Source organism: Eriocheir sinensis, chromosome 19 (assembly GCF_024679095.1).
Source record: "Eriocheir sinensis breed Jianghai 21 chromosome 19, ASM2467909v1, whole genome shotgun sequence".
Taxonomy (NCBI): Eukaryota; Metazoa; Arthropoda; class Malacostraca; order Decapoda; family Varunidae; genus Eriocheir; species Eriocheir sinensis.
In genome coordinates, this window is record NC_066527.1 from 5,101,378 (window position 1) to 5,126,381 (window position 25,004).

Consider the following 25,004-nt stretch of genomic DNA (forward strand, 5'->3'; position numbering starts at 1 on the left):
TATCACTTCACCTCTCTCAGTTATTCTTCACTCCCTCATATTATTGTCCTCACTAAAATGACTCCTCACCTTACCTTTCCTTAACATCCTCATCCTTCGTTTCACTATCATACATTTTCACTCATTTCTCACCCCCTTCATCCTCACTAAAACTACTCCTTGCCTCACTATCTTTTTCCTTCTCATTCCTCATCTTCACTATCATTTCTTGCCTCACAATCATACATCTTCTTTACTCATTTCTCATCCCTTTATCCTCATTAAAACTACTTCTTGCCTCACTATCTTTTTCCTTCTCATTCCTCAACTTCACTATCATTTCTTGCCTCACTATCTTTTTCCTTCTCATTCCTCAACTTCACTATCACTTCTTGCCTCACAATCATACACCTCCCTCTCTCATTTCTCACTCCCTTCATCCTCACTAAAACTACTCCTCGTCTCACTATCTTTTTCCTTCTCATTCCTCATCTTCACTATCATTTCTTGCCTCACAATCATACATCTTCTTTACTAATTTCTCATCCCTTTATCCTCATTAAAACTACTTCTTGCCTCACCATCTTTTTCCTTGTCATTCCTCATCCTCACTATCACTTCTTGCCTCACTATCTTTTTCCTTCTCATTCCTCAACTTCACTATCATTTCTTGCCTCACAATCATACACCTCCCTCCCTCATTTCTCACCCCCTTCATCCTCACTAAAACTACTCCTTGCCTCACTATCTTTTTCCTTCTCATTCCTCAACTTCACTATATTTCTTGCCTCACAATCATACACCTCCCTCCCTCATTTCTCACCCCCTTCATCCTTACTAAAACCACTCCTTGCCTCACTATCTTTTTGCTTATCTTTCTTCATCCCCTCACACCCTCATCTTCACTATCACTTCTCGCCTCACCATCTTCACTATCATCCTCACTTAAACAACTACTTTCTTCACCATTCATGTCCCTTACTCATTCCTCATCCCCTCACACCCTCATCTTCACAATCACTTCTCGCCTCACCATCTTCGTTCGCTCACTCATTCATCGTCCCTTCACTATCATCCTCACTTAAACTACTTCTTTCTTCACCATTCATGTCCCTTACTCACTCACTCCTCCCCACTCACACTATCTTCATCACTGTGACTTCTCTCCTCATCATCTTCATCCTTCACTCATTCCTCATCCCTTCACAATCATACTCACTTAAACTTCACCACTCATGTTCCTCATTCACTCCTCACCCTCTCACACTATCTTCATCGCTGTGCCTTCTCTCATCGCTATTATTTTCCTCAATTATTCCTCACCATTCCCCCGCACACTATCACCCTCAACTAAAACCACCCCTCGGCTCACCACCCGCACCCTCACCTCACTATCATTACTAGCGGAGGAAGACTTTCTCCGTGGTGGGGGCTGAGTTGGGGGGAGGGCTGCCGGGCCACTCACAAAATGCTGCGGCGAGTCTGTGAAGCGTATGGGCTTGGGCTCCAGCACCAGGGCGGGCCGGGCGTGGCGGGAGGGGCCGTGGTAGGTGTTGTGGGCGTAGCCGGAGGGGGAGGAAAACTCGTATTCGCTCATCCCTAACCAGCGCTGGTAGTCCGTGTCCTCCTCCTGTGACCTGTGGGATGGTGGGGTTAGTGGTGGTCAGTGTTGCCAAACTGTCATACTCAGCCTCTAATTTTTACCCATTCCGACCCAAAAACTGTCTCGTGGGCCCCAATAACGAGATTAATTTGTAGTTATCGTTGGAATAGTTAATTGCTGATGTTTCTTGGCAATAATTATGCGTCAGAAACCGGTAACCATTATATTTTTTTCTTTTTACAACAAAGGAGACAGCTCAAGGGCACAAAAAAAGGAAACAATAATAAAAAAGCCTGCTACTCGCTGCTCCTAAAAAAAAATAAAAATAAATAAATAAATATAAAAAGAGGTGGCCTAAAGAGAAGTCAATTTCAGGAGGAGAGGTGTCCTGATACTCTGTCCTATGCTCTGAGTGCGATAATCTGGCAACAGTGGTGGTGATGATGGTGGTGGTGGTGGTAGTCAGGGTTGCCAGGTCCGCGGTTTTCCCGCCCAATTGGGCTGTTTTTCAACGAATTGTGCGTGAAATTTTTGGTGTTGGCGGGTTGGCGGTTTTTGGGCTCTTTTTGGCTCTGTTGGGCTGGGTTTTGGGCTTGTTATGTCAAAAAATACTAACATATTGTTTTCTTACATGCTAACTCGGGGGTCAGGGAGTCAGACCAGCTGGCAGCTGCCCTAAGCCACAGGGTGATGGGTGTGACCTCGCGGATCTCCCCAGGGGGATTATCGCGGGCGCAGGACCTCATTAAGGCCGTCCTTGACCCTAGAGGCTAGGCCCTGCCTATTATTAAAGCATTAAGAGGGTGCAGCACCAGCAGCAGCACTGTGTGCTGAAGCCTGAAGTCAGTCCTTGTCGTCTCCCATACTCGAAAGTCGTGAGCTGCTTCCTGCTTGCTTTTTTGAAGTGCGAATACTTTACTGTGTAGGCGTTCACGTTCCTCAGTGATAATGAGCAAGTGGGCAAAGTACAGTAAGAAATATAACAAGGAGTGGAGAAAGAAGATGGGCTCAAAGAATGGATCTTAAGTGTTCCGGTGACGAGAAACATGCAGCTTGTAAATTTTGCAAGACTACAGTGAGAGCTCATCACGCTGACCTGGTGAATCACAGTAAAACAGAAAACACAAGAAAAATGCCACGTTCTCAAACATGAGGACCTTATTCCAGTCTGGAATATCCAAAATAAAGGCCAGCAACGCCGTGAAAGCCTCGAACTTAAATTAGCGCATATTGCTTGCCACTCGAGCATCAGGACTGTTGATCACCTGGGTGAGCTTGTTAAAGACATTTCATGCAAAGATCTGTCCCTACATAGGACAAAATGCACGGCACTTAGAACAAGGTGCTGGGACCCAGCATGTTCAGTGATTTACGTCGGGACATCGGTGACAGTGACTATTCGCTAATCATTGATGAAAGCACTGATAACACTATGAAAAAGAAGCTGTGTAGTGTAGTGCGCTACCCAAGCTACGAGAAGAAAAGAATTGTCACATCATTCGCAGGACTGGTTGAACTCAGAGAGGTACTGCTGAGGCTGTTACAACAGCCTTACTTGAGTTCTTGGAAAACATATGAAGCTGGACGTCAAGAAATGCATTGGCCTGGGAACAGATGGCTGTAACACAATGTCAGGAGCACATAACTCAGTGATCTCAAAATTGCGGGAAGTAAACCGCATGTAACACATTAAGTGCATATGTCACTCTTTACAACTATGCACTTCATATGCAATGAAAAAGTTGCCCTCCCACCTTGAGTATATGCTGTCACAAACCTACAGATATTTCTCTAGTAGTGTTCTCCGCCAACAAAAGTATGCAAACCTATACTCTACAATCAACGTGGGAGAACAGCCTCTCAAGATTCTGCAGCTGTGTGATACACGATGGCTTGCAATTGCTCCATGCCTGTCGAGGATCCTGCATCAGTATGACGAACTGAAACTTCATTTTGAGGTAAGTTTTATAGCATGATAAAAAAATATGTGAATGCATTTAGATCTCTCTCTCTCTCTCTCTCTCTCTCTCTCTCTCTCTCTCTCTCTCTCTCTCTCTCTCTCTCTCTCTCTCTCTCTCTCTCTCTCTCTCTCTCTCTCTCTCTCTCTCTCTCTCACTGCATGTATTTAGTAAATAAGATACTTATATTGCGCAAAATCTCTTTTCAGATTTCCAAGCCTGAAGACTATGCTGCCGACCTGTTGTATCAAATGTACAAAGATCCAGCGAACAAGGCGTTCTTGGCTCCTGAACCCTATTGTGTCTCAGGTGAACAGAGTGAACAAGATGTTCGAGGCTGATCAGTGCAATGTCAGCAAACTACTTGCAGAGCTGATATCCCTTTATCAATCCGTCCTCATTCGACTCATGATGCCGAGGACCTTTTCTTCACAGCAGGCTGTGATAAATTTTGATGTGAGTTAAATAATTTGCTAGTAACTTAATGGTGATGACACTATAGCAATATTATAATTAATATTTCTTCTAAGAGTATCATCATGCTCATTATCGATCTAATTTGCTATTCTTTTTTACTTCGACTTTGCACATATATTTCTTCAGGTGGACGATGACCGCAACCACCTGCCTTTGCAAGCAGTGGACATGGGTGTGCAGTTCAACATAGAAGTGGGACAGAGCAACCTGGATCCTGGAATTGTCACCACCATCAGGAAACACGGCGTGACTTCCTCATGCAGCTTCTCAAAGAGCTACAGATGAGGTTGCCCTCGCTTCTGCAAAGCATGGATGCTTTGAGTCCGGAAACAGTTTTAGGGATAAGAAACCAAGGCTGCAGGAACTGTCTTTCCTTCCCAAGTATAATGGAGACATTAGTAAGCTAGATGAGCAGTGGCAGAGGCTGGGGACTGTCAGTTGGCCTAGAGATTCTGTTTTAGATGCAGAAAAGTTTTGGATGGAAGTATACGCCACACAGATGCTTCAGGAGAAAAGATTTTAGTGAGGTTGGGAAATTTGCTTTGTCACTTTTAGCAATACCTGTTAGTAATGCTTCAGTAGAGAGTATTTTCAAATGAACCTGGTTAAAAGTAAGCTCAGAAACAGGATGCAGCAAACAAGTTTAGAGAACACCCTGCATGTCCGCATTCATGCAGAGAAATGGCATCTGTTGCCATAAGTTCACTCCCTCACAAGAAATGCTGTCTCTGTTTACCCAAGACATTTACTGTGTAGATAAGGCTAATGATAACAGTGACTATATTGATATTGATGCATAGGACTGTGTAGCTGTGTGGCCAGCTGGGGTGGAATGCAAAAAGCAAATTGCATGTTTAAGGTTGCCAGATCTGCGCCACGTACTTGCATATTTTATTTATTAAACACCAAAGGAAGCCTAAAACGCGAAATTACGTCAGTAAATGGACATTCATTTATTAGTAACTTTCGAGGAGTTTTAAGCTTCCTTTGGTATTTAAAATATAGAATATGCAAGGTAGGGCAGCCTCAAACGTGCAATTTGCTTTATCCCGCTGGCAGAGCTAGGTAGATACCCAAATATAGTGCCATAATTTTTCCTTTTCACCGTATAATTATGAATATTTACTCTGTGCATATTATTATCTAGATCTCAATAAAGTACGTGTCCATTGTCTGCCTTTGTCGCGTAAGTATTCCTGTATATATTATTAAAAAACTTTGGGCTCCTTGTGGGCGGTTTCTAGAGGTTACATTGGCGGGTTTTGGGCGGGTTATCGGGTGGGACTGGGCGGGAACGTGGTTCGAGACCTGGCAACCCTGGTGGTAGTGGTGGTGCATAGTAGTGTGTGTGTGTGTGTGTGTGTGTGTGTGTGTGTGTGTGTCCCAAGGTCTGTTTATCTAGTGTTTGTGTACTAGAATCATTGAGTTTGTGCTTGTGTTGTGTGTTTTTGTGAGTGCGTGTGTGTTTTTTTTTGTGAGTGTGTGAGTGTGTGTGTGTTTTTTCCATATAATAAATGAGTGAGTGGGTGTGTGAGTTCCCAGGCTTATGTAGTTATTGTATGAGAGAATTAATGAGTTTGTGCTTGTGTTGTGTTGTGCGTGTGTGTGTGTGTGTGTGTGTGTGTGTGTGTGTGTGTGTGTTTCCATCCCATGGCACCCTAAACACCCTCCCTTCCCCTTGGCTCACTTGACGGGCAGCAGCTTGGGGTGCACGGCCGTCACGTTGGACAGTCGCACGTCGTAGCCAGCCGCAACGCTCGCCAGCATCGCCGCGATGTTGTAGACGAGCAGCTCCAGTGGGGAGAACTTTGGCAGCTGCCCCTTGGTCTCCGGCGAGGTGCCATTGTAGAGCGTTGGCACCGGCAGGGGACGCAGTGGCACTGGCTTGGAGGTGATGCCGTCCTCCGCGGCGCTGTAGTCTGGGGAGAAAAGTTTGGCACTCAGCCTCTCTGTGGTGCTCGGTGTGTGGCTGTGATGTCACTTCACGCCACGGCACACACACACACACACACACACACACTCACACTCACACACTCACTCACACACACAAACACACACAGGCAAGCAAAATGTTGGATAAAATTACTCAATCAAGCAAATGAAGACAAGAACTACAGCAATATCAAATGACACACACACACACACACACACACACACACACTGCCCGCACAGCACAACAACACACACAGAGATACAGACAAATTACACGAGTACATTACAGTCCACATCACACACAAACTAAAGAAAAATGGGTACGGGAATAGCTCATACAAAACATCATACGTATAGCACCTAGGCTGTGTGTGTGTGGCCTATGACTACACAACCCTTAACAGTACACAGGAACACTCTAAAGATGACCTTCCTACGACGGCATTCAGCTACCTGCAAGAACACACATTTCATCTCCGTCAAAAATGTTACTCTACTTGACAAAGGGGAGATGCTGACTTGTCTCAAGCTACAGGGAGAGGGAGGGAGGAAGGGACCTTCTGGATGTGTCAGGCAAAACACTGCTACAAGGGACAGTCAGGCAGATGGGTAGACAGGAGCCCACCGCCCTGTTTGACACACCACCCCAGCTGTTGTGATATGGAGAAGATAACACAACCAGCCGCTTCCAGACAACAGAAAAGTTCCAATTATCAACTCTGTTTCCTGGCCAGTGCTGTAGCTACTGAATTTTGCTTAGTTTCACAAGGCTATAACTTTGATTTTGATAAGTTTCTGACACCGGTATACCAATTGGTGTTTTGTTATATGATTCTTGTAAACATTGTTCTTCTTGTGGGCTTGGTCTTGTGGCCTGGCAATGTCTGGCCAGTCTACAAGATCAAGGTTGCCGTGACATACTACCAGTGCAACACAAAAGTTAAAAACATGAGAGCTGAGAATTACAATCCCAGTTGAAAGTTACTGATCTGAAAATGATCATATAAAACAATTTTCAGTCAACAGGAATTTACTCTGACAGTGATTGATTGATTAGTGAACTCCTTGCACGACTATTACAACTGAGTCACTTTTGTTCAGTAATCTAGAGTGAGGATCGCCATGAGTGAGGCAGCGAGTTACTCAATCAGCTGGAGGGTGGTCAGGGGCATGGGGGTCCAGGGGAGGGGAGGGGGGGAGAGGGAGGGAGTCATCTGTACCATTAATGTCCAAGATGGCTTGCCAGTCATCCTGTGCTGACTCTGAAAGCACATAACGGGTACTGTAGCGGGGAGGAACGCAAAGGCTTTGAAGTATGAAGGAATTCCCTGTTGTGGATCCACCAAGTAAGTGATGAAGTCTATTTGCAAGGACTAAAGCCAGTATTCCTAAACGTATCGGCACTTCAGTTCACCTGTTTGAAAAGCCTCTCGCAGAAGTTGCTGGGATTTCCATGGACCATTTTGTGATCTTAGTGATAGTTTTACCCAACTTTTGCATCTTGAATGGAAAAAATCACCCACGAAAGCCTGGTTAACCCGGTAGCAGCGACGGGCCAAATTTGTGGCTTTACCGTGAAGCAGCGATGGGCCAAATTTGTGGCTTTACCGTGAAGCAGCGATGGGCCAAATTTGTGGCTTTACCGTGTAGCAGCGACGGGCCAAATTTGTGCCATGATTTAACCCCCCCAAAATAGATGATACATGAACTGATCACAAATGCTTTGATATATATTATGAAATGGTTTGTGTGAGTGATGACTTTTTCTCATTTTTCTCGCTTAGAGGGACCATTAAGAAACATGATCCCCGCTGCTACCGGGTTAATCTTCGCTGTGGCCTTGGGAAATTGTCAGAGTGGGAGCTGATACGTTTAAGAATCTGGACCTAACTCTTTATGCTTGCTGTGGGTGGGCTCCAAGGCTTCTGAGGGTAAGATATGTGTATACTCAGCCCTGCCAACAGCACTCCAACTGTAACAGGAACCAAGGAGCAAAGAAACGGCTGCTGGGACCAACGCAACACAACGCTCAGGAAACCATAGAGAGTGGAACTGAAGGGAAGGGACAGCCAACACAGGAAGAAATGGAGGAAAACTCACCCAAAACAGGAGAACAGAAGAGAGCAGCAATATGTTACAAGTCAAAAATAACAATACTGGTACGCTAGGATAAGAGGTTGGTTGCATTACAGAACAAAACATACAAAAACAAACACAAGGGGTTAAAAATGGCAACAAAACACCTGAGAAGGGACATACTGTACCTGGCATGTAGTAATATCCATTGCCAGCTTAAAAACAGAGAGGAAGTCCATTAACAGTGTGGAAACAAGGCACATTCTTACCTGTCGAGAACAGCACCTGCCCTGCTCAGCTGCCTGGCCCTCACAGCTACGGCTAGGCAAGAACTGTACACTGCCAAGACTTAAAACAAAGCAACTTCAGCTGTTCTCTTTGCTGGTTTGACTGACTCACTGACTGACTGACTGACTGACTGACTCTATTATCACTGACGAGCCCTGCCTCCCCTCAGAGTAGGCCCTCCACCAGTACTTGACTTGTCCCTCAGCAATGTTTTATCCAATCATTATCATCTAATATTCACATTCTACTTTTAATTTGGTAGCTAGAGTGTGTTACTTTGCTGAACACTGAAAGTAAATTCAGAATATATATGATTTTCAACTTTGCAGACTAAGAAAGGAAGGGTCATCCATAGAGCCTGGGAGTGCAAATTTTCTAGATATTTATGAAAACATTTCTGTAGCGTACCCGTAGTAGTATATGCTATCCAGGTTTTTTATCAGCTCTAGGTTTTGACTGACGATCAATTGAACATTTTTTTAACACTTACTCGTTTGTGAGTCACTGCTGGCCAGTAATAAAATCATTTGAAATAATACCAACAATGGATGAACGTTAACGGGATGCAGCGGAAGATTAATTTGTTTCCAGGGTGCACAGGCTGATGTGGGGTGTCAAGGCCCTGCTCTGAGGGGGGTGTTGGACAGCAACTCAAGGCTTGTGTCACCACCAGCTTGTTGAGTCACTGCAACACTAACCGTCCTGTCCTGAGGAGTGTTTCACTGTTTTTATAAGCAACACAAACAGTTAGCTAACATTTCACAGGAAAGATGCTCTGCTGGGACTATTGACCTCTCTTTCAGCCGTCCAAAAAATGCTCTCTGAAAATTCTGAATCCTTTGCAGCTCTTTCTTTGAACTGTTTTGCTTATCTTTTACTTTAACATCTAAGGAATGACTGAAATAGAAAGAAAATCAAACATCATTCCTTATGTCTTTTCCCTTCAAGAGAGCAACACTTACTAGAAGGCCTCTGACAGGTAAGAAAAAGGTCACAGTAATCAGCAAACATCTTTCTGTCTGGCATTTACTCCTCCAACCCCTGCCCAGAACCAACCCTCACTCAGTCTTGATATTAGAGGTAGCACCCGCCCTCCTTACCTCCCTTTCTACCTCCTTGACTCTATCCCTGAGCAGCACTAACTCTAACTAAGTCTTGGTATTACAGGTAACATAGCCCTCTCTCCCTTCCTTAATTCCTCCCTTCCTGCCTCCATCCTTCCTCACAGCCTCCCTCCTCCCTCCCTTCCTTCCTGTCTCCCTCCCCCCCTCCCTTTCTCCCTGGGGCCAGCACGCAGCACCGCCACAGCACCACCACCGCCACACAACCACCACCCGAGGGCCGCCAATGCTGTGCTGTGTCTGGCGTGGCTGCTGTGTCGTTGCTGCCGCTGCCACCGCCACTCACCAATCTCCGGACCGTAGGCTGTGATCTGGTTGAGGCCGGTCATGGTGGCTGTGTACGGGAGGGGCCGCAGGGGCTTCTCAAGATTGGGTGCAGACTTACTCCATCGCTTCTGGTTGGTGTCGTGGTGGTGCGGGATGATGTGGCCGCGCTCCTTCTGGTGTGCCGTGCTGGGACCCCACGTCTTGCCCTTCACGCCGTCCGCTGGTACTGCAATAACCACCACAAGGCACCGTTAGCACGCGACCCTCACTGATGACACACACGCAAACACACACCCACACACTCGCCTACACTCACACACCTTAACCTTCTTCATGCCTGCACTTTCCTGATCTTTGTGGAAGTTGCAGATTTATATTTTTTGTAAGTGACTTGTTTTAGGTTGTAAAGCTGAACAATTTCTTAAAAGCTGAGTGAAGGTTCTGTAAATGTTTCCTGCCTCTGCATTGTGACGTGCTCTTCAGACATGGAAATACTCTCACAACTGCAGTAGATAAAGTTAATTAAGAAGTGCCTTAAACATATACAAATCAAATAACTATTTTTTCTGCATATCCAAATCACACTTATGATATCTACTTTATGTACATGTTCACTCAAGCCTCAGGATCCATCACAACCAAGTGGTTCATTTGACTTGAAAACATCTACACATCTTGAGGAGACAAAGTCCAGCACACAGACACACCACAGGAAGGTAGTCAAAAACATTCCTGTAGAGAAGGTGAGTTAAAAAAAGGACAGAGTGGTCTCGCTAGGCCGACACAAGGCTTGCCCAGGATGAAGGAAGGTGAACCAGTCCTGCAGGATCTAGACTAGTGTTGCCGGGGTGTGACACCTAGACAGGACTACACGGCACACTAGCACATGCAGGATACGGTGCAGGCCAGCACTTGCACCACTGGAAACAACCACGCACTGAAGCCCCACACCCACCCCCCTCACCCCCCAGCACCCACACCACAAGGAAGGGTGTTGAGGCACGTAATAAGGGCCTCACCAAGTAATCCTCAGTGCACTCTGGGAATCTTAGTGACAAAAAACAGGCAAAAAACTGAATAGGGTAACGTTTCAGTGTTGTTTTTATGTGACACTCCAAAGAGAGCTCAGAGAATGCTGCGGCAGTGGCTCGGAGTGGTGCTGCAGTGCTGTGTGTGGTGGTGGGAGTGTGGGTGTGTCGGGGGGTCAGGTGGGGTGGATGCTCACTACCAAACATGAGCAGAGGGGAGCACAGGCACGCCCTCAGTGGCAGGTCGTCTCCACCACAGGCAAGGCGGGTCAGCACGTCAAGGTCTGTGCCGCATGCCACAAACCGTCACAAGGTTATCATGGACCAACATAAGTGTGCTGGCGATGTCTGTGTCTGTGGAAACAAGTCATGCCTCATCTGCGACAACAACTGAGGAAACTTGATCATCCAAAATGTGAACGTTAACAAGTTGTGCAGAAATGGAGTGCAAGTCGTGTCTGTTTGTTGTGGGAAGAATTTGCAATGCTGCTTCATCTTACAGCCCAAGCCAAATGTCTGAACTATGGCAACAACCAGACTCACAGGTACACATAATAGTAATATAAGTCCAAAATGCAAACGGCAATACTGAATGCTGACAAGTTTTAACAGGAGCGGAGGAAGGAGTGTCCCGGACGGAGGAAGGGGCATGCACCGGGAACACTCATTACCTACACTTACTTTGATATTTTAAAATATTACAAAGTATGCTAGGTTGGCATGGCAGGTTTTCTAGTGAGCATACTAAAGGGAAAGAAAAAACGAGCATTAGATTCCGTGCAGACTGATGAGACTGACTGACTGACTGACTGACTGACTGATTAATTGACTGATTGATTGACTGACTGACTGACTGATTAATTGACTGACTGACTGACTGACTGACTAAATCCTGAATGAGTCCTGCAATGAGTGTTTTGTGGGTTGCAGGACTATGAAGGTTGTGAGTGAAAAAGTGATTGCGTGTGTGTGTGTGTGTGTGTCTGTGTGTGTGTGTGTTGGTGTGTGATGTTTGAAATATTAATAATACAATCTAAATAGCCTAACATCACCTGCCCTCCTCCTACTCTAAAAATAAGATACACATGACCTTTCTTAAGTAAAATGGTCAGTTTGTAATGTACTTTGCCCTCTCAGTAATGTAATATGATTTTTTTGCCACACGAACACAAACACACACACACACACACACACACACACGTACACACAGACACAGACTAGAAATGTGAGGTGAAGTAACTCGCCACAGAAATACTAGACCAAAAAAGTCACTGATGGAAAAGTATATTTGACGGAACTTGAGACGAAACAACACAAACTCATCAACTCATGTATACGATGAGTAGACACACACACACACACACACACACACACAAGCACATGGTATAGAATGGTAAACGAGAAGTGGCTTGACAAAATTCGCGTACGTGCAAATCTTACATCCAAAAATTTTAATTCTTCGTATTCTTTTTCTCATTGATCATACTTTTTTTTTTACGGCAAAGGAAGCAGCTCAAGGGGAAAAGAAGGGAAACAATAATGAAAAAAAGCCCACTACTCACTGCCCCTATAGAGAGTTCAGAGGAGTGGCTGTAGCAGGTCAAATCAGGCTCCCTCAACAAGAAACAAACTAAATAAAAAAGCTTATAAGTGGTACAAAAGAGTCAGAGCGAAAGTTTAGTAGAACCACATCAGCCTTTTTTCCTACATAACTATTTTTAGCGTCATTTAAAATATTCTTGGGGTTTCTTTTAGGTCTGAAAAAATCAAGTCTTGTTCCTCATCAAGCCAATTCTCGACCTCCAATGAGTGATGACTGACGGACTGACTGACTGAATGAATGAATGACTGAATGAATGAATAAATGACTGACTAGATGCCTGACTGAGAGACTAAACACATACAACATACTAACTGACTGACTGACTGCATGAATGACTGTCTGGCTGACCAAAGACATGAAGAACTGACTGATTGACTGAATTAACACAAACTGACTGACTGACTGACTGGCATGGATTAGATGAACACATAAGTGACTGTACATGAGTGACTGATGCACTGATGGACATATAAGATGAATGCATGACTGACTTCACTGACAATCTGCCTGACTAAATAATTGACTAACTGAATGAGTGCTTGAATAAATGTACAGAGTAACTCGTGATGGCCATGTTAAATGAATGTATGATGGCTTGACTGACTGCATGTATGATTAACTGCCTGACTGAACAACTGAGTGTCTGAGTAAATGTGTAGAGTAAATAACAGCCTGACACGGACAAGATGGGGCCTTTAACACACAGCTGTAAACACTGGGAGGAGCAAGGTCTTCGTAAGGGACTTGCTTCTGGCCTGGCAACACACACATGCCACTACCCGGGTGTTGGCCACTTCATCTGTGCCATCACAACACTCCGTACTTGGATCAGAAAACATACTCTTAGGATGTAATTGAGCTAAGGTGTAGAAGTGAAATATTGTCAGTTTTTTTTTTATAACACAAGAGGCAACCTCAGGGGAAAAATAAATACGAAAATAAAAGACCAACAGAACATTGCTTCCTTTGAAAAGTATTTCCCTTTGAAAAGTGTTTCTTGAAACAGTTTGTCAAAAAGGCAAAGGTAAAGTTGGGGGCATGTGCTACAGCCACACGCAGCCTCGGTGCTCATCTCCATTGCATTGGCCCTTGCCCCAGGGGTGGGTGAACCCATTACCCCGGGGCACAGGGCCAGGGTCTGTGTGACATCTGGGTTAGCCTGGTTTTCTCCAGGTACCTATTTAGCAACCAGCCCAAAAGGGAGGATGAACAGCTGGATGGGCTGCACATCAACCGCCTGGGCCATGGTTTGAACCTGGGCCCGTGGATTCATAGCAAGCCATGCCAACCACTGCACCACGGAGGGGGACACACTGAGCAAGGAAGGTGGCTCCAGAGAGTGTACCAGTGAAAGGGATGAAGGAATGAGGGTGCTGGTTGACTTTTGCATTAGGAAGTGGGAGAGCATAGGGACAAATATGAATAGAGTTTTGTGCAGCGAGGCCACAGGAGGGAGATGCACACAGTTAGCAAGTTCAGAAGAAAATTATTAGCATGAAAACTGCATTAAAATAAAACAAGAAAAGCAACACTGCAGCAGACTTTAGGAGGCTGAAGACAGTCAGTTAAGGAGTCAATGAGGTGAATGACCTTTGACCCTACACTCTAGATTTTAATACTTGTTCACCTTTAATTATTTCGTCACCCTCATAAAATAATCGCCTAAGTTATTTTTCAGCGATTTCCAGGTTTTTGTTTACATCAATTTTTCATCATGTGACGCCCATTTTTGTACAGTTGCCTTCGTTATTCAGGGTTCGAGTGTTCTAGAATTTGCCTTTTCATTTCTCCCTAAATCTTAAGCCCAATGAGATAATGACAGTTGTTTTCTGATTTCCTGAAAGGTAGAAAAATAATGACTTAAGAAGGTGACAATTTTTTTTTTTTTCCAATATACTTCCATTTTCATACTCTTTTTCATACCTTTTTCCTTTTCTTTTAAATTGCTTTTCATATTACAGTCGTCCCTCAAATAGTACGGTTTCCAATAGTTCGGTTTCGGTTTTAAACGGATTGTCATAGAAGGTCTTTTAGGATTTTAAAATTTCCTGCTCACTGGGATATTTAAAAATCCTTATAAATCTTCTTAGAAAATCCACATAAAACCAAAACCGAACTATTGGAAACCGTACTATTTGAGGGACGACTGTATTTCATTTTCATTTTTTTTTTTAACATTTATTTAAAGAATAGTTCACTTCCAAACCTCAACCCAATTTTCCTGAGTGGCTTTTGTCCTGCCCTGAGTACTAAATAGGGATGGTGCACATGAGCTGGCCAACACATATATGCCACATCCAGAGGGGAGGGAGGGACGGAGGGAGGGACAGCAAGTAAGGTCAAGGGTCAGAATACACGAAGGTCACGTCCATTGGTGTCCGCCCTTCGTGACCCAACACCATCACCACACAGTAAGGACGGAGTCATACCCTGAACTCCGTGATTTTATTTATTTACGAAGTTTCAAACCTTTACGAGAATTTACTTTAAGAGGTGAGAGATTTTTTAAAATTAAGAGTATGGTTATTCACATGTTAAAATCACCACATCGTAAATTGGGATAAGTCTTGTAGTAAAATTTATCTTAATGTACTAAAATTTCTTGAATAAAACTATTAAGACCATTTTACATTAGCTATTATATCTGACTCTTAGATGGCATATATATATACATTTACATAATTATAACATAGCATTCATCAGTGTTGGTTTTCTGCATTTCTTTTCTATTTTAATTAATGATGTGATGATGATGTTCAGTCACAAAAGATAGACAAAAGGAAAATTGAAGGGGAGGCTACTGACGTGTGTTTGTTTATTTATTAGTTTCTGTGTGTGTGTGTGTGTGTGTGTGTGTGTGTGTGTGTGTTATACTGTGTTGTGTCGTGTCATGTTATGTCGTTTCGCGTTGTGTGTTTGTGTTTGTTTCGTGTTGTGTTGTGTGTGTTTGTGTTTGTTTCGTGTTGTGTTGTGTGTGTTTGTGTCGCGTTGTGTGTGTTTGTTTCATGTTGTGTTGTGTGTGTTTGTGTTTGTTTCGTGTTGTGTTGTGTGTGTTTGTGTCGCGTTGTGTGTGTTTGTTTCGTGTTGTGTTGTGTGTGTTTGTGTCGCGTTGTGTGTGTTTGTTTCGTGTTGTGTTGTGTGTGTTTGTGTTGCGTTGCGTACCATTATTAAAGGTGAAAAACGAGCTCTGAGAAAAACCTAAAAAAGAAATGCTGTCAGACAAAGAAGGAACAAGGAGCAAACAGAGGAATGAGGAAGGAAGGAAGGAAGGAAGGAAGGAAGGAGTGGAAAGTGACACAAAGAAATATTCACTCCTTTTAAAACCTCCCTCTCAAAAATGTTAAATGGTATCACAGTATACTCAAAATATGTGTGTGTATGTATGTATGTGTGTTATAAGTCAATGTATGTATATTTTCTGCATCCTAATCAAACAGGTTCATTAGTACACATGGAAAAAGACACATATATGATACCTGAAACCTATCAAAACCAGACATTAGATGGAAAACAGGGAAAACACACACACACACACACACACACACACACACACACACACACGTAAAGAGGGGGCAGTGGTCCAACTCACACATCAGGGCAGAAAAACAGTTTATGAAGAATTATTGCCATTTAAATTATGTAAAAAAGGGGGCAGACATAAGTTTTTAGGGGGGGGGGATGTGCTTTGCTAATCACTACGGAAGAAGACTCAAGAACGACAGGCAACTAGTGGGAAAAATAATCTGACGCAAGCTTCCTATTGCTTCGTTCCGGTGTTAAAATCCTGAGCCACTCTCGTTTGACTAATCACACTTGTCCTATGAAAAAAATACAGTTAACAGCCGAGCAATACGTCAAAACAGAGGACAGAGTAATTGAACTGTAAGTGGGGGGGAAAAAACAAAGAGAGAATGTTGATGAAAGTTATTGTAGCGACTATGTAAAAAAACAGTCGTGGGCCGTTACATGATGCAGTAAGTCGTCGAGGGTAACCGTTGTATTCTAGAGCCGAGGGTAATTCACTGTCTTTCCCACAAGCATTGATATGGATTGAAGGGCAACACGCAAGTTCATAATATGGCGAGTGAGAAATAGACTAACAATTTTCGTTTTAAACTATGAGAGAAAGAAATACAGCGGAAAGAGTATACAATCATCATGAGTGGGAGAGACTCATAGCCCATCCAACCCCATAAGGGAAAATAGGAATGTTAAACGAAAAGTAGAAGAAAGGAAGAGAAGAGAGAAAGAGATACACGTTCATTAAGGTGAGTTACTATATAGTGGTCTTGAGGTGAAAATACAAGTGTCTTTTTACAGCAGAACAGAAAGCCAACAAACAAGTACATTTAGACAATTTCCAAACACAGCTTAGAGTGAACTTAAGATGATATGACAAGCAATGTTTTGAAATGTATGAAAAAAAGAAAAAAATAGTTCACTTAAATGACTTCAATAGTACACTTAAGACAACGGAGTAACATTTGAAGTATAAAAAAGAAAAACTGGTCCATGAAAATTACTTCAATCATATACTTTAGACAATATGATTAGTGACGTTTACAAGCGTACAAAAAAACATAAGTTAACATAAATGACTTCAATATGTGACGTAGAGTAAGATTTTGGAGTATAAGAAAAAGGAGGTATGAGTTCGCATGTATGACTCCTCTATGACACAGGATAACAAGTGGGGAAAAAAAAGCCTGGTGGGAAAGACTCACGGCCCTGGGATGACTTACTGCACCACTGACGGGGCGGCCGGGAACAGTCTTTTCAGGGAGCAGGAGGGAACGGCACCACCAACGGGGGACTAACAGACTGGATGATATATGTGTTGACACTTCCCGGTGCGCCTCCCTAGCTAGAGTGAGCCACCACCACCACCACCACTGCTACCACCACCACCACACACCTCGCCACCTTCCACCACCACAGTCATGCACTCACTCACTCTGCTGCTCAATGTTTGTACCACTGTCACACTTACACACAATACAGTACACCATTTTGTCTGCACAACTGACACACACACTCACACACTCCACTGATTTTGTCTGAACCACTCTCACACTCTCTGCCTGTATCACTATCAAACTTATAAACACTCCACCAAACTAGCCCAGTGCCATAGATAATTCAGACTCCTCCATGACATCACTGCCACGCCCACACGCACTCAGCAGGATGGATGAGTGTGAGTGAGGGTGGCGGTGGTTGTGGCAGTGGTGGTGGTTGATGGGGGTGGTGTGTTATGGGTCATCCGTCCCTCCTCCTCTCGGCCTGAGCAACGAGTGCTGTGCATCCAGACAGTTAGAGACATTCTATCATGCATGCAGATCTTAACAGGTGAGGAGAGACTGTTTAGCCGCCAACACGCGTGGCGTTTATCACGTGGTGCTAGAAATTAGTTCACTGCACTAGACTAGCTAATGGCTGATGGATGTAGAATAATAAAGAAAGACAGCCATGGTGGGGAGCTTACATGTGTCAGACAACCCCTTAGATCACTCACGTACTTGTCCTCATGTAAGGCGGAGGGGAACGGAGGCCTAGATAACAATTATTCCCCAACAGCCATTTCAAATGTTGTATTACTGTAATGTGACGGGGAACACGGCCTAAATGACAGCTGTACCCCGCTAACTCGGCCACAGCGTATGCGGGAGTTAGTGGAGGGAGAGTTACATTATTCATTACACACTACACACCACAACGCCTCCTCTTATGCACCTCATCGCCGGGCCCTTCCTGGTGCTTCACTCACCCGCCACACCCACACAGCACACCCTACACATCCCACACAGCGTTGCCAAAGTATCGGACTCATCGCATTTCATTTTCGTAGTTGCTGACAAACGAACAAAAAACATCAGTATTCAACAGTTTTAGCACTAACTTTGAATTTGTCACGTTACTTGTGTAGGTACGAGAGTTTGAGGCATAAAGATGAAAGATACGATATGTGGTTAATACGATAACTTGGCAACGGCGATCCCACACCAGGCAGGGTTGGGGTGCCAGGGACTTACAGGCTCAGGAAATGGAGGGTTAACTTATACAAACTGAGTGTAAATGTCAATTCGTGATCCCTTTGTTTCCCATGATAGGCAGAGCAAGGTGTGGGAGGTTCAAGACTCAGGGAATGTAATGTTAATGATGAAAATGGTAGTCGGCGAGAATGCTCCGCAGAAACACCTCCTTGACAAGCTGTGAGGGCCTGGGAGTTGCTTTAATTCTGTCGTGAGGCCAAAGCAGCATGAATGACCCATGAATAAGGTGCATAAAACAGAGGCTTGATGGCACTTAATCTGGAAATGGCATGATCTATAAAATTGTTGCTACATTATTCAAATTTGCTATGAAAGTTGGGCTAAGAATTTTGCAAGATCTAACTAAATGGGGGGAATGTATTAGTGGTTAGTTAGTGTGACTGCTAAAATGGTTACATACATACAGGGATAGTGATGCCTTACTCTGAACAGCTGTTAGTGGTTGGTCACCGCTCACAAAAAAATTATAATAAAGAAGAAATAAAATACTGAGGTTAATCATGTATGAGGTTTGATGTAATAAACTAATAAAAGTAATCTATGAGAGACAATGTTATTTTCTATTTCTATATTCCTTGGATATTAAAATTGTTTGTATCTCTATATGTAAAGATTTTCCGCTACATGTATATGGCTACAAAATAATCTTGTGGGGCGGTAACAACACAAAAGCTGGCCTGCAAAACTGTGAGGGAACTATCTACAAACATCATCTACACACTCGGCTCAGTCATTCTATCTACATGTAATTTTGCTGACAATTCTCCGTGTTTATTTCTTTAAAAAATTCTTCCACCTATAAATTAATCCCATAATGTGCAGTATTTGACCTACTTGGCACTCAAAATAGTAATTATCACTGTATATTCTGTAAAATGCTTTAGTAATTCAGTCATACAAAAATATAAAGTTCACACACACACACACACACACACACACACACACCAAACATACATGCACACACAGCTAAGTCTGACCGATTGAGAGTTGGCAACAGAACCCCATGAGCGTGGATGTCACAACTACGTAAAAAAGTATAGATGTAAACACACAAACACACACACACACACACACACACACAAAAAAAAAAAAAAAAAAAAAAACTTCAATCCTTTTTCCAAATAATTTCCAATACACTTTTTCAAAATATTTCTGAACCTACAATCTCCTGTTCATCCTTTCTAGTTTCCTCTCAGCATGTATTGAATGGTCTTGAAGTCTTATATCCACCCTCACAATGCACAATGAATCCGTCAATATTTGAATAATCTATCGAAGCAAAAGTCGCAGTTTTCGTTCACACCTGTACCTGTTTTGCAACCCTACTCGAAAGCCTGCAACATGAACCATAAGAGTAAGATGAATGTAAAGAACTTCTGCTGCAATAAAACATGATAAAAACATCCCTGGTTACCCATAAGAACAAAAGACTTATTAGTGTGTGGCTGCAATGAAATCAAAAGAAAATAACGTCCCTGGTTACTCTTATTCTCTCGACATTAATCGTAAAAGTAAGATGCGTAAAGAACTTCTGCAATAAAACAGGAAAAAAACATCCCTAGTTACCCATAAAAACAAAAGCCTTATCAGTGTGTGGCTGCAATAAAAATTAACGAAAATCATGTCCCTGGTTACTCTCATTCTCTTTTCTTACTCTTTCTTAACATCAAACGTAAGAGTAAGATGAGTGTAAAGAACGTCTGCTGGAATAAAACATAAAAACAAGACCTCCGCTGGTTATTCACATCAACAAAAGGCTTATCAAACAAAGAGTGGCGGCAATAAAATCAAAAGAAAATAATGTTCCTGGTTATCTTATCTTATTATCTTATTCTCTTAACATTAAACGTAGAGTAAGGCGTGTCAAGAATTTCTGCAGCAATAAAACATAAAAAAACAACTTCCCTGGTTATTCACATCAACAAAAGCCTTATCAAACAGTGAGTGGCTGATATAAAAACAAAAGAAAGTAATGTTCCCGGTTACTCTTATTCTGTTAACATTAAACATCTGACAAGTGTAAAAAACATCTACTGCAATAAAATCATAAAAAACCAAGACCTCCCCTGGTTATGCACATCAACAAAAGCCTTATCAAACGAAAGAAAATAGTGTCCCTGGTTACTCTTATTCTCTGTTAACATTAAACACCTGAGTAAGTATAAAGATCTTCTGCTGCAATAAAAACATAAAAAAAACAATAACTCCCCTGGTTATGCACATCAACAAAAGCCTTATCAAACGAAAGAAAATAATCTCCCTGGTTACTCTTATTCTCTGCTAACATTAAACACCAAAGTAAGTATAAAGATCTTCTGCTGCAATAAAATCATAAAAAAACAAGACCTCCCCTGGTTATTCACAACAAAAGCCTTATCAAACAGTGAGTGGCTGATATAAAAACAAAAGAAAGTAATGTTCCCGGTTACTCTTATTCTGCTAACATTAAACATCTGACAAGTGTAAAAAACATCTGCTGCAATAAAATCATAAAAAACCAAGACCTCCCCTGGTTATGCACATCAACAAAAGCCTTATCAAACAGTGAGTGGCTGATATAAAAACAAAAGAAAGTAATGTTCCCGGTTACTCTTATTCTGTTAACATCTGACAAGTGTAAAAAACATCTACTGCAATAAAATCATAAAAAAACAAGACCTCCCCTGGTTATTCACAACAAAAGCCTTATCAAACAGTGAGTGGCTGTAACAAAAACATAAGGAAAATCATGTCCCTGATTACCCTTATTAATATCAAACAGTGGCAGCTCTAGCTCTCGATCACAATGGTAGGTAATGACAGGCTAAGTTAATCAAGACTCAAGACTGTTATGTTGTAGTTAGTTCAAGCAAATCAGGAGCCAAAATAGTCTAATCTTTCCCACGGCAATCCCGGGACGCTGAAGGGATGGTCAATGTCTCTAAACGGCAGTATTAAAATTTTGTGTGTTAGGGTTCTTGGAGGGAGGGGGCCACCTTTGAGACCTCTGGGGAGGGTGGGTGGCAAGACTGGGGTAGGCTACAACATTTAATTAATATCAGGGTATGTACGCCGATCTGTACGCACCACTCTAATAAGTACGCATCTCAGGAAATACAACCTCAGAAAATAGAGCTAAGATATAAGGATGAAGTATTGCAAACAGATAAGCAAACTTCATCTTTATACCCGAACTTCATTTTCTTGTAGTGTTTTTTCTATTCCTGTTATGAGTACATATTGGGCATGCGCGTACAAAAAGGCGCACACACACACACACCTTACACCGATTACACACGTCAGGTGGAGGACGGGTACTCTCAACACAGCGGGTGAGTGAGTGAGTAATGCCGGATTTTTCAAAGGATGTATTAGTATATATTAACAGTCGTGTGGCTATTTTTGCTTTTTCACTTCATTTTTGGGGGATGGAATTAGTTGGAAGTGTTGGATTTTCACAGAGTTAAGTCGACACAAACTGAAATCATAATAAGTTATACAAACTTATTATCAAAACCAACTAACCATGCCTTGAAAAACAGGTTAAAATAGACAAGTTAGCCACACTATTGTTAATGAAGACTGATACGACGTTTGGAAAATCAGCCGTGAGTGAGTGAGTGCAAAGGGGGAGGGAGGGGCAGCGGAACTAGTAACCAATCAACACTGCAACATTACGGGGGGACTAGGATTCAGTGGGGAGCAGATTAGACTATTTTAGCCGCAACAGTCATGCCTATCTGGTCAGCTCTCAGCCCTGACTAGCGAGAGAGAAGCAAGTCACTTACATGCAATGGCCCGCAGCCTGGGCAGGTTAGGGGAGCCTGGCGGGCTGTCGGGGCTTGTGGGGTTAAGAACAACACCTGCGGTTGGCTGCACCGTGATGTGATGCCGGAAATCTACAGAAGAGTGAGAGAGAGAGAGAGAATACGGAGGAATTACAGTCATGCACGCACCCTCTCACCCCTCACCTCCCATCACCCCATCCCTTCCTTGATCCTTTATTTGTACAAGCAAGCACCCCATTACCTCCTGGACGCCTCACCCCACCCATTTCTTTTTCCTATATTTGTACGAGTAAGCACCTTCACTCTCCTGACGTTCTTATGTTCTTGTGTTCTTCCTCACCCCCTGACACCCCATCCCTTCCTTGATCCTTTATTTGTACAAGCAAGCACCCCATTACCTCCTGGACGCCTCACCCCACCCATTTCTTTTTCCTATATTTGTACGAGTAAGCACCTTCACTCTCCTTATGTTCTTATGTTCTTCCTCACCCCCTGACACCCCATCCCTTCCTTGAGCCTTTATTTGAATGACCAAGCACCCCATTACTCCTAGATCCTTCACCCCATCCATTTCTATTTCCTATATTTGTACGAGCAAACACCTTCACCCCTCCCTCACCCCTGACACCCCATCCTTTCCTTGATCCCTTATTTGAACGAGCAGGCACCCCCCCATCACCCCCTCACCCCTCAACCTATCCTCCCATCCATTCCTTAATACCTTAGTCGTACATTTTAGTTTTTCTTTGTGTTGTTGTTGCCTGGTGCCCTGTGCATTACTGAACAGAAACAGAAGCAGAAACCTAACGTAACGTAACCTAACCTAACCTAATCTAAACTGACCCAACCTAACCTAACCTAACCTAACCTAGCCTAGTCTAACCTAGCCCAACCTAACCTAACCTAACCCAACCTAACCTAACCCAACCTAACCCAACCTAACCTAGCCTAGCCTAACCTAACCTTACCTTACCTTACCCAACCTAACCTAACCTAACCTAACCTAGCCTAGCCTAACCTAACCTAACCTAACCAGATCTGTCTCCATGCACTTTGGGGTTATCAAGGGTGTACTAGTTCATTCATTCACATCATTGCAATTACTACTCATATCAGGAGAAAGCTTGTACTCGGAAAAACTGGATGTCGGCAAATGAAATGAACCGTGGTCAAAATACAGCTTGTTGATCCATCTACATTTGGACTTTTGGGTTATTTTCTTATACCTCTTAGTTTTTCAGTTGCTTTTTATGAGTGCTGATTAAAGTGAAGCGTATGAACTGTGGAAGCTGTCATAGTCGAACGTGCACACACACACACACACGCACGACTGCACTGCACAAACATCAAAACACACACACACACACACACACACACACACACACACACTCCTAACAACAGCTTACGACAGCAGCCCATCAGCTTCCATTAATACACCTCCTCCACCAAGCTGTTACGGTAGGGCAATGCAAGTAAGCTGCTCAAGTCTATAGGGAAAGGATGATGCCCTTGTCTTGGTTCGGCATGAAGGACACACCACTACAGGAATGCCCACCAGCAAGCTTGGTTGTGGCGGGAATACGCAACCCCCACCCCACTCCCCCAGTTCACCCTCCCACCCAGTCACCCATCCTCATGTTCTCCCCCCTCCACTCCCACCCACTCACCCAGCCACCCAGCCTCACCAACACCCCCAGACCTCCCCAATTGACGCAGTTGAAATGGATACGCCAAGCTGTTTCTCTGGCTGGTATTACAAGTCATTTTCGCTTCTCACATCAGTTATTTCTAAAGGTCAAAGAGGGGATCAACCGGGTTCTAATGAGTGTTTCTTTAGGCTCATGCTACAGAGGAAGGGTCAAACTACTACCAGGGTCATGAAACTACCCCTGGAAATGCCCAAAACTCCTATGAAAACGACGTCGAATATGTGTGCTTGGACGTCGAAATGTTTAAGAATATGGTCCTGACATTAAAATACCCTTGGAAATGCCCAAAACTCCTACAAAAACCAAGTCTATATGTGTGCTTGGGTGTCGAAATGTTTAAGAATATGGTACCAACATTAAAATACCCTTGGAAATGCCCAAAACTCCTACGAATACCAAGTCTATATGTGTGCTTGGGTGTCGAAATGTTTAAGAATATGGTACCAACATTAAAATACCCCTGGAAATGCCCAAAACTCCTACAAAAACCAAGTCTATATGTGTGCTTGGGTGTCGAAATCTTTAATACCGCCCCGACATTAAAATACCCCTGGAAATGCCCAAAACTCCTACAAAAACCAAGTCTATATGTGTGTTTGGGTGTCAAAATGTTTAAGAATATGGTACCAACATTAAAATACCCTTGGAAATGCCCAAAACTCCTACAAAAACCAAGTCTATATGTGTGCTTGGGTGTCGAAATGTTGAAGAATATGGTACCAACATTAAAATACCCTTGGAAATGCCCAAAACTCCTGCAAAAACCAAGTCTATATGTGTGTTTGGGTGTCGAAATGTTTAAGAATATGGTACCAACATTAAAATACCCTTGGAAATGCCCAAAACGCCTACAAAAACCAAGTCTATATGTGTGTTTGGGTGTCGAAATGTTTAAGAATATGGTACCAACATTAAAATACCCCAGGAAATGCCCAAAACGCCTACAAAAACCAAGTCTATATGTGTGTTTGGGTGTCGAAATGTTTAAGAATATGGTACCAACATTAAAATACCCCTGGAAATGCCCAAAACTCCTACAAAAACCAAGTCTATATGTGTGTTTGGGTGTCGAAATGTTTAAGAATATGGTACCAACATTAAAATACCCTTGGAAATGCCCAAAACTCCTGCAAAAACCAAGTC

General features: G+C 43.1%; 1 protein-coding gene and 1 long non-coding RNA gene across 16 annotated transcripts in view; both read right to left on the bottom strand.

The window, feature by feature from the left end:
* The window catches only part of LOC127000592 (mitogen-activated protein kinase kinase kinase 11-like), a 151,018-nt gene that overhangs the window by 13,364 nt on the left and 112,650 nt on the right, over positions 1-25,004 (bottom strand). For 5 of the 14 annotated variants that reach the window (XR_007754326.1, XR_007754328.1, XR_007754327.1 and 2 more), the window contains exons 9-14: positions 22,153-22,263; positions 11,411-11,473; positions 9,721-9,927; positions 8,214-8,240; positions 5,705-5,936; positions 1,367-1,616 (exon numbers count right to left, since the gene is read on the bottom strand). Coding sequence is in view for 11 of the 14 variants with exons in the window: in XM_050864477.1 (XP_050720434.1) it covers positions 1,367-1,616; positions 5,705-5,936; positions 8,214-8,240; positions 9,721-9,927; positions 11,411-11,473; positions 22,153-22,263 (890 nt within the window). In the remaining 3 variants the exon portion in view is untranslated. The remainder of the gene's footprint in view (positions 1-1,366; positions 1,617-5,704; positions 5,937-8,213; positions 8,241-9,720; positions 9,928-11,410; positions 11,474-22,152; positions 22,264-25,004) is intronic. The other 9 variants (XM_050864481.1, XM_050864480.1, XM_050864479.1 and 6 more) reach the window with 8 other exon arrangements.
* LOC127000594 (uncharacterized) lies at positions 19,869-22,142 on the bottom strand. 2 transcript variants are annotated; one of them, XR_007754330.1, is made up of 3 exons: positions 20,890-22,142; positions 20,680-20,731; positions 19,869-20,536 (listed from the first exon to the last, which is right to left on the bottom strand). It is a non-coding gene; the product is annotated as an uncharacterized LOC127000594 (long non-coding RNA). The 2 variants fall into 2 exon arrangements; XR_007754329.1 differs by having other exon boundaries at positions 19,869-20,731.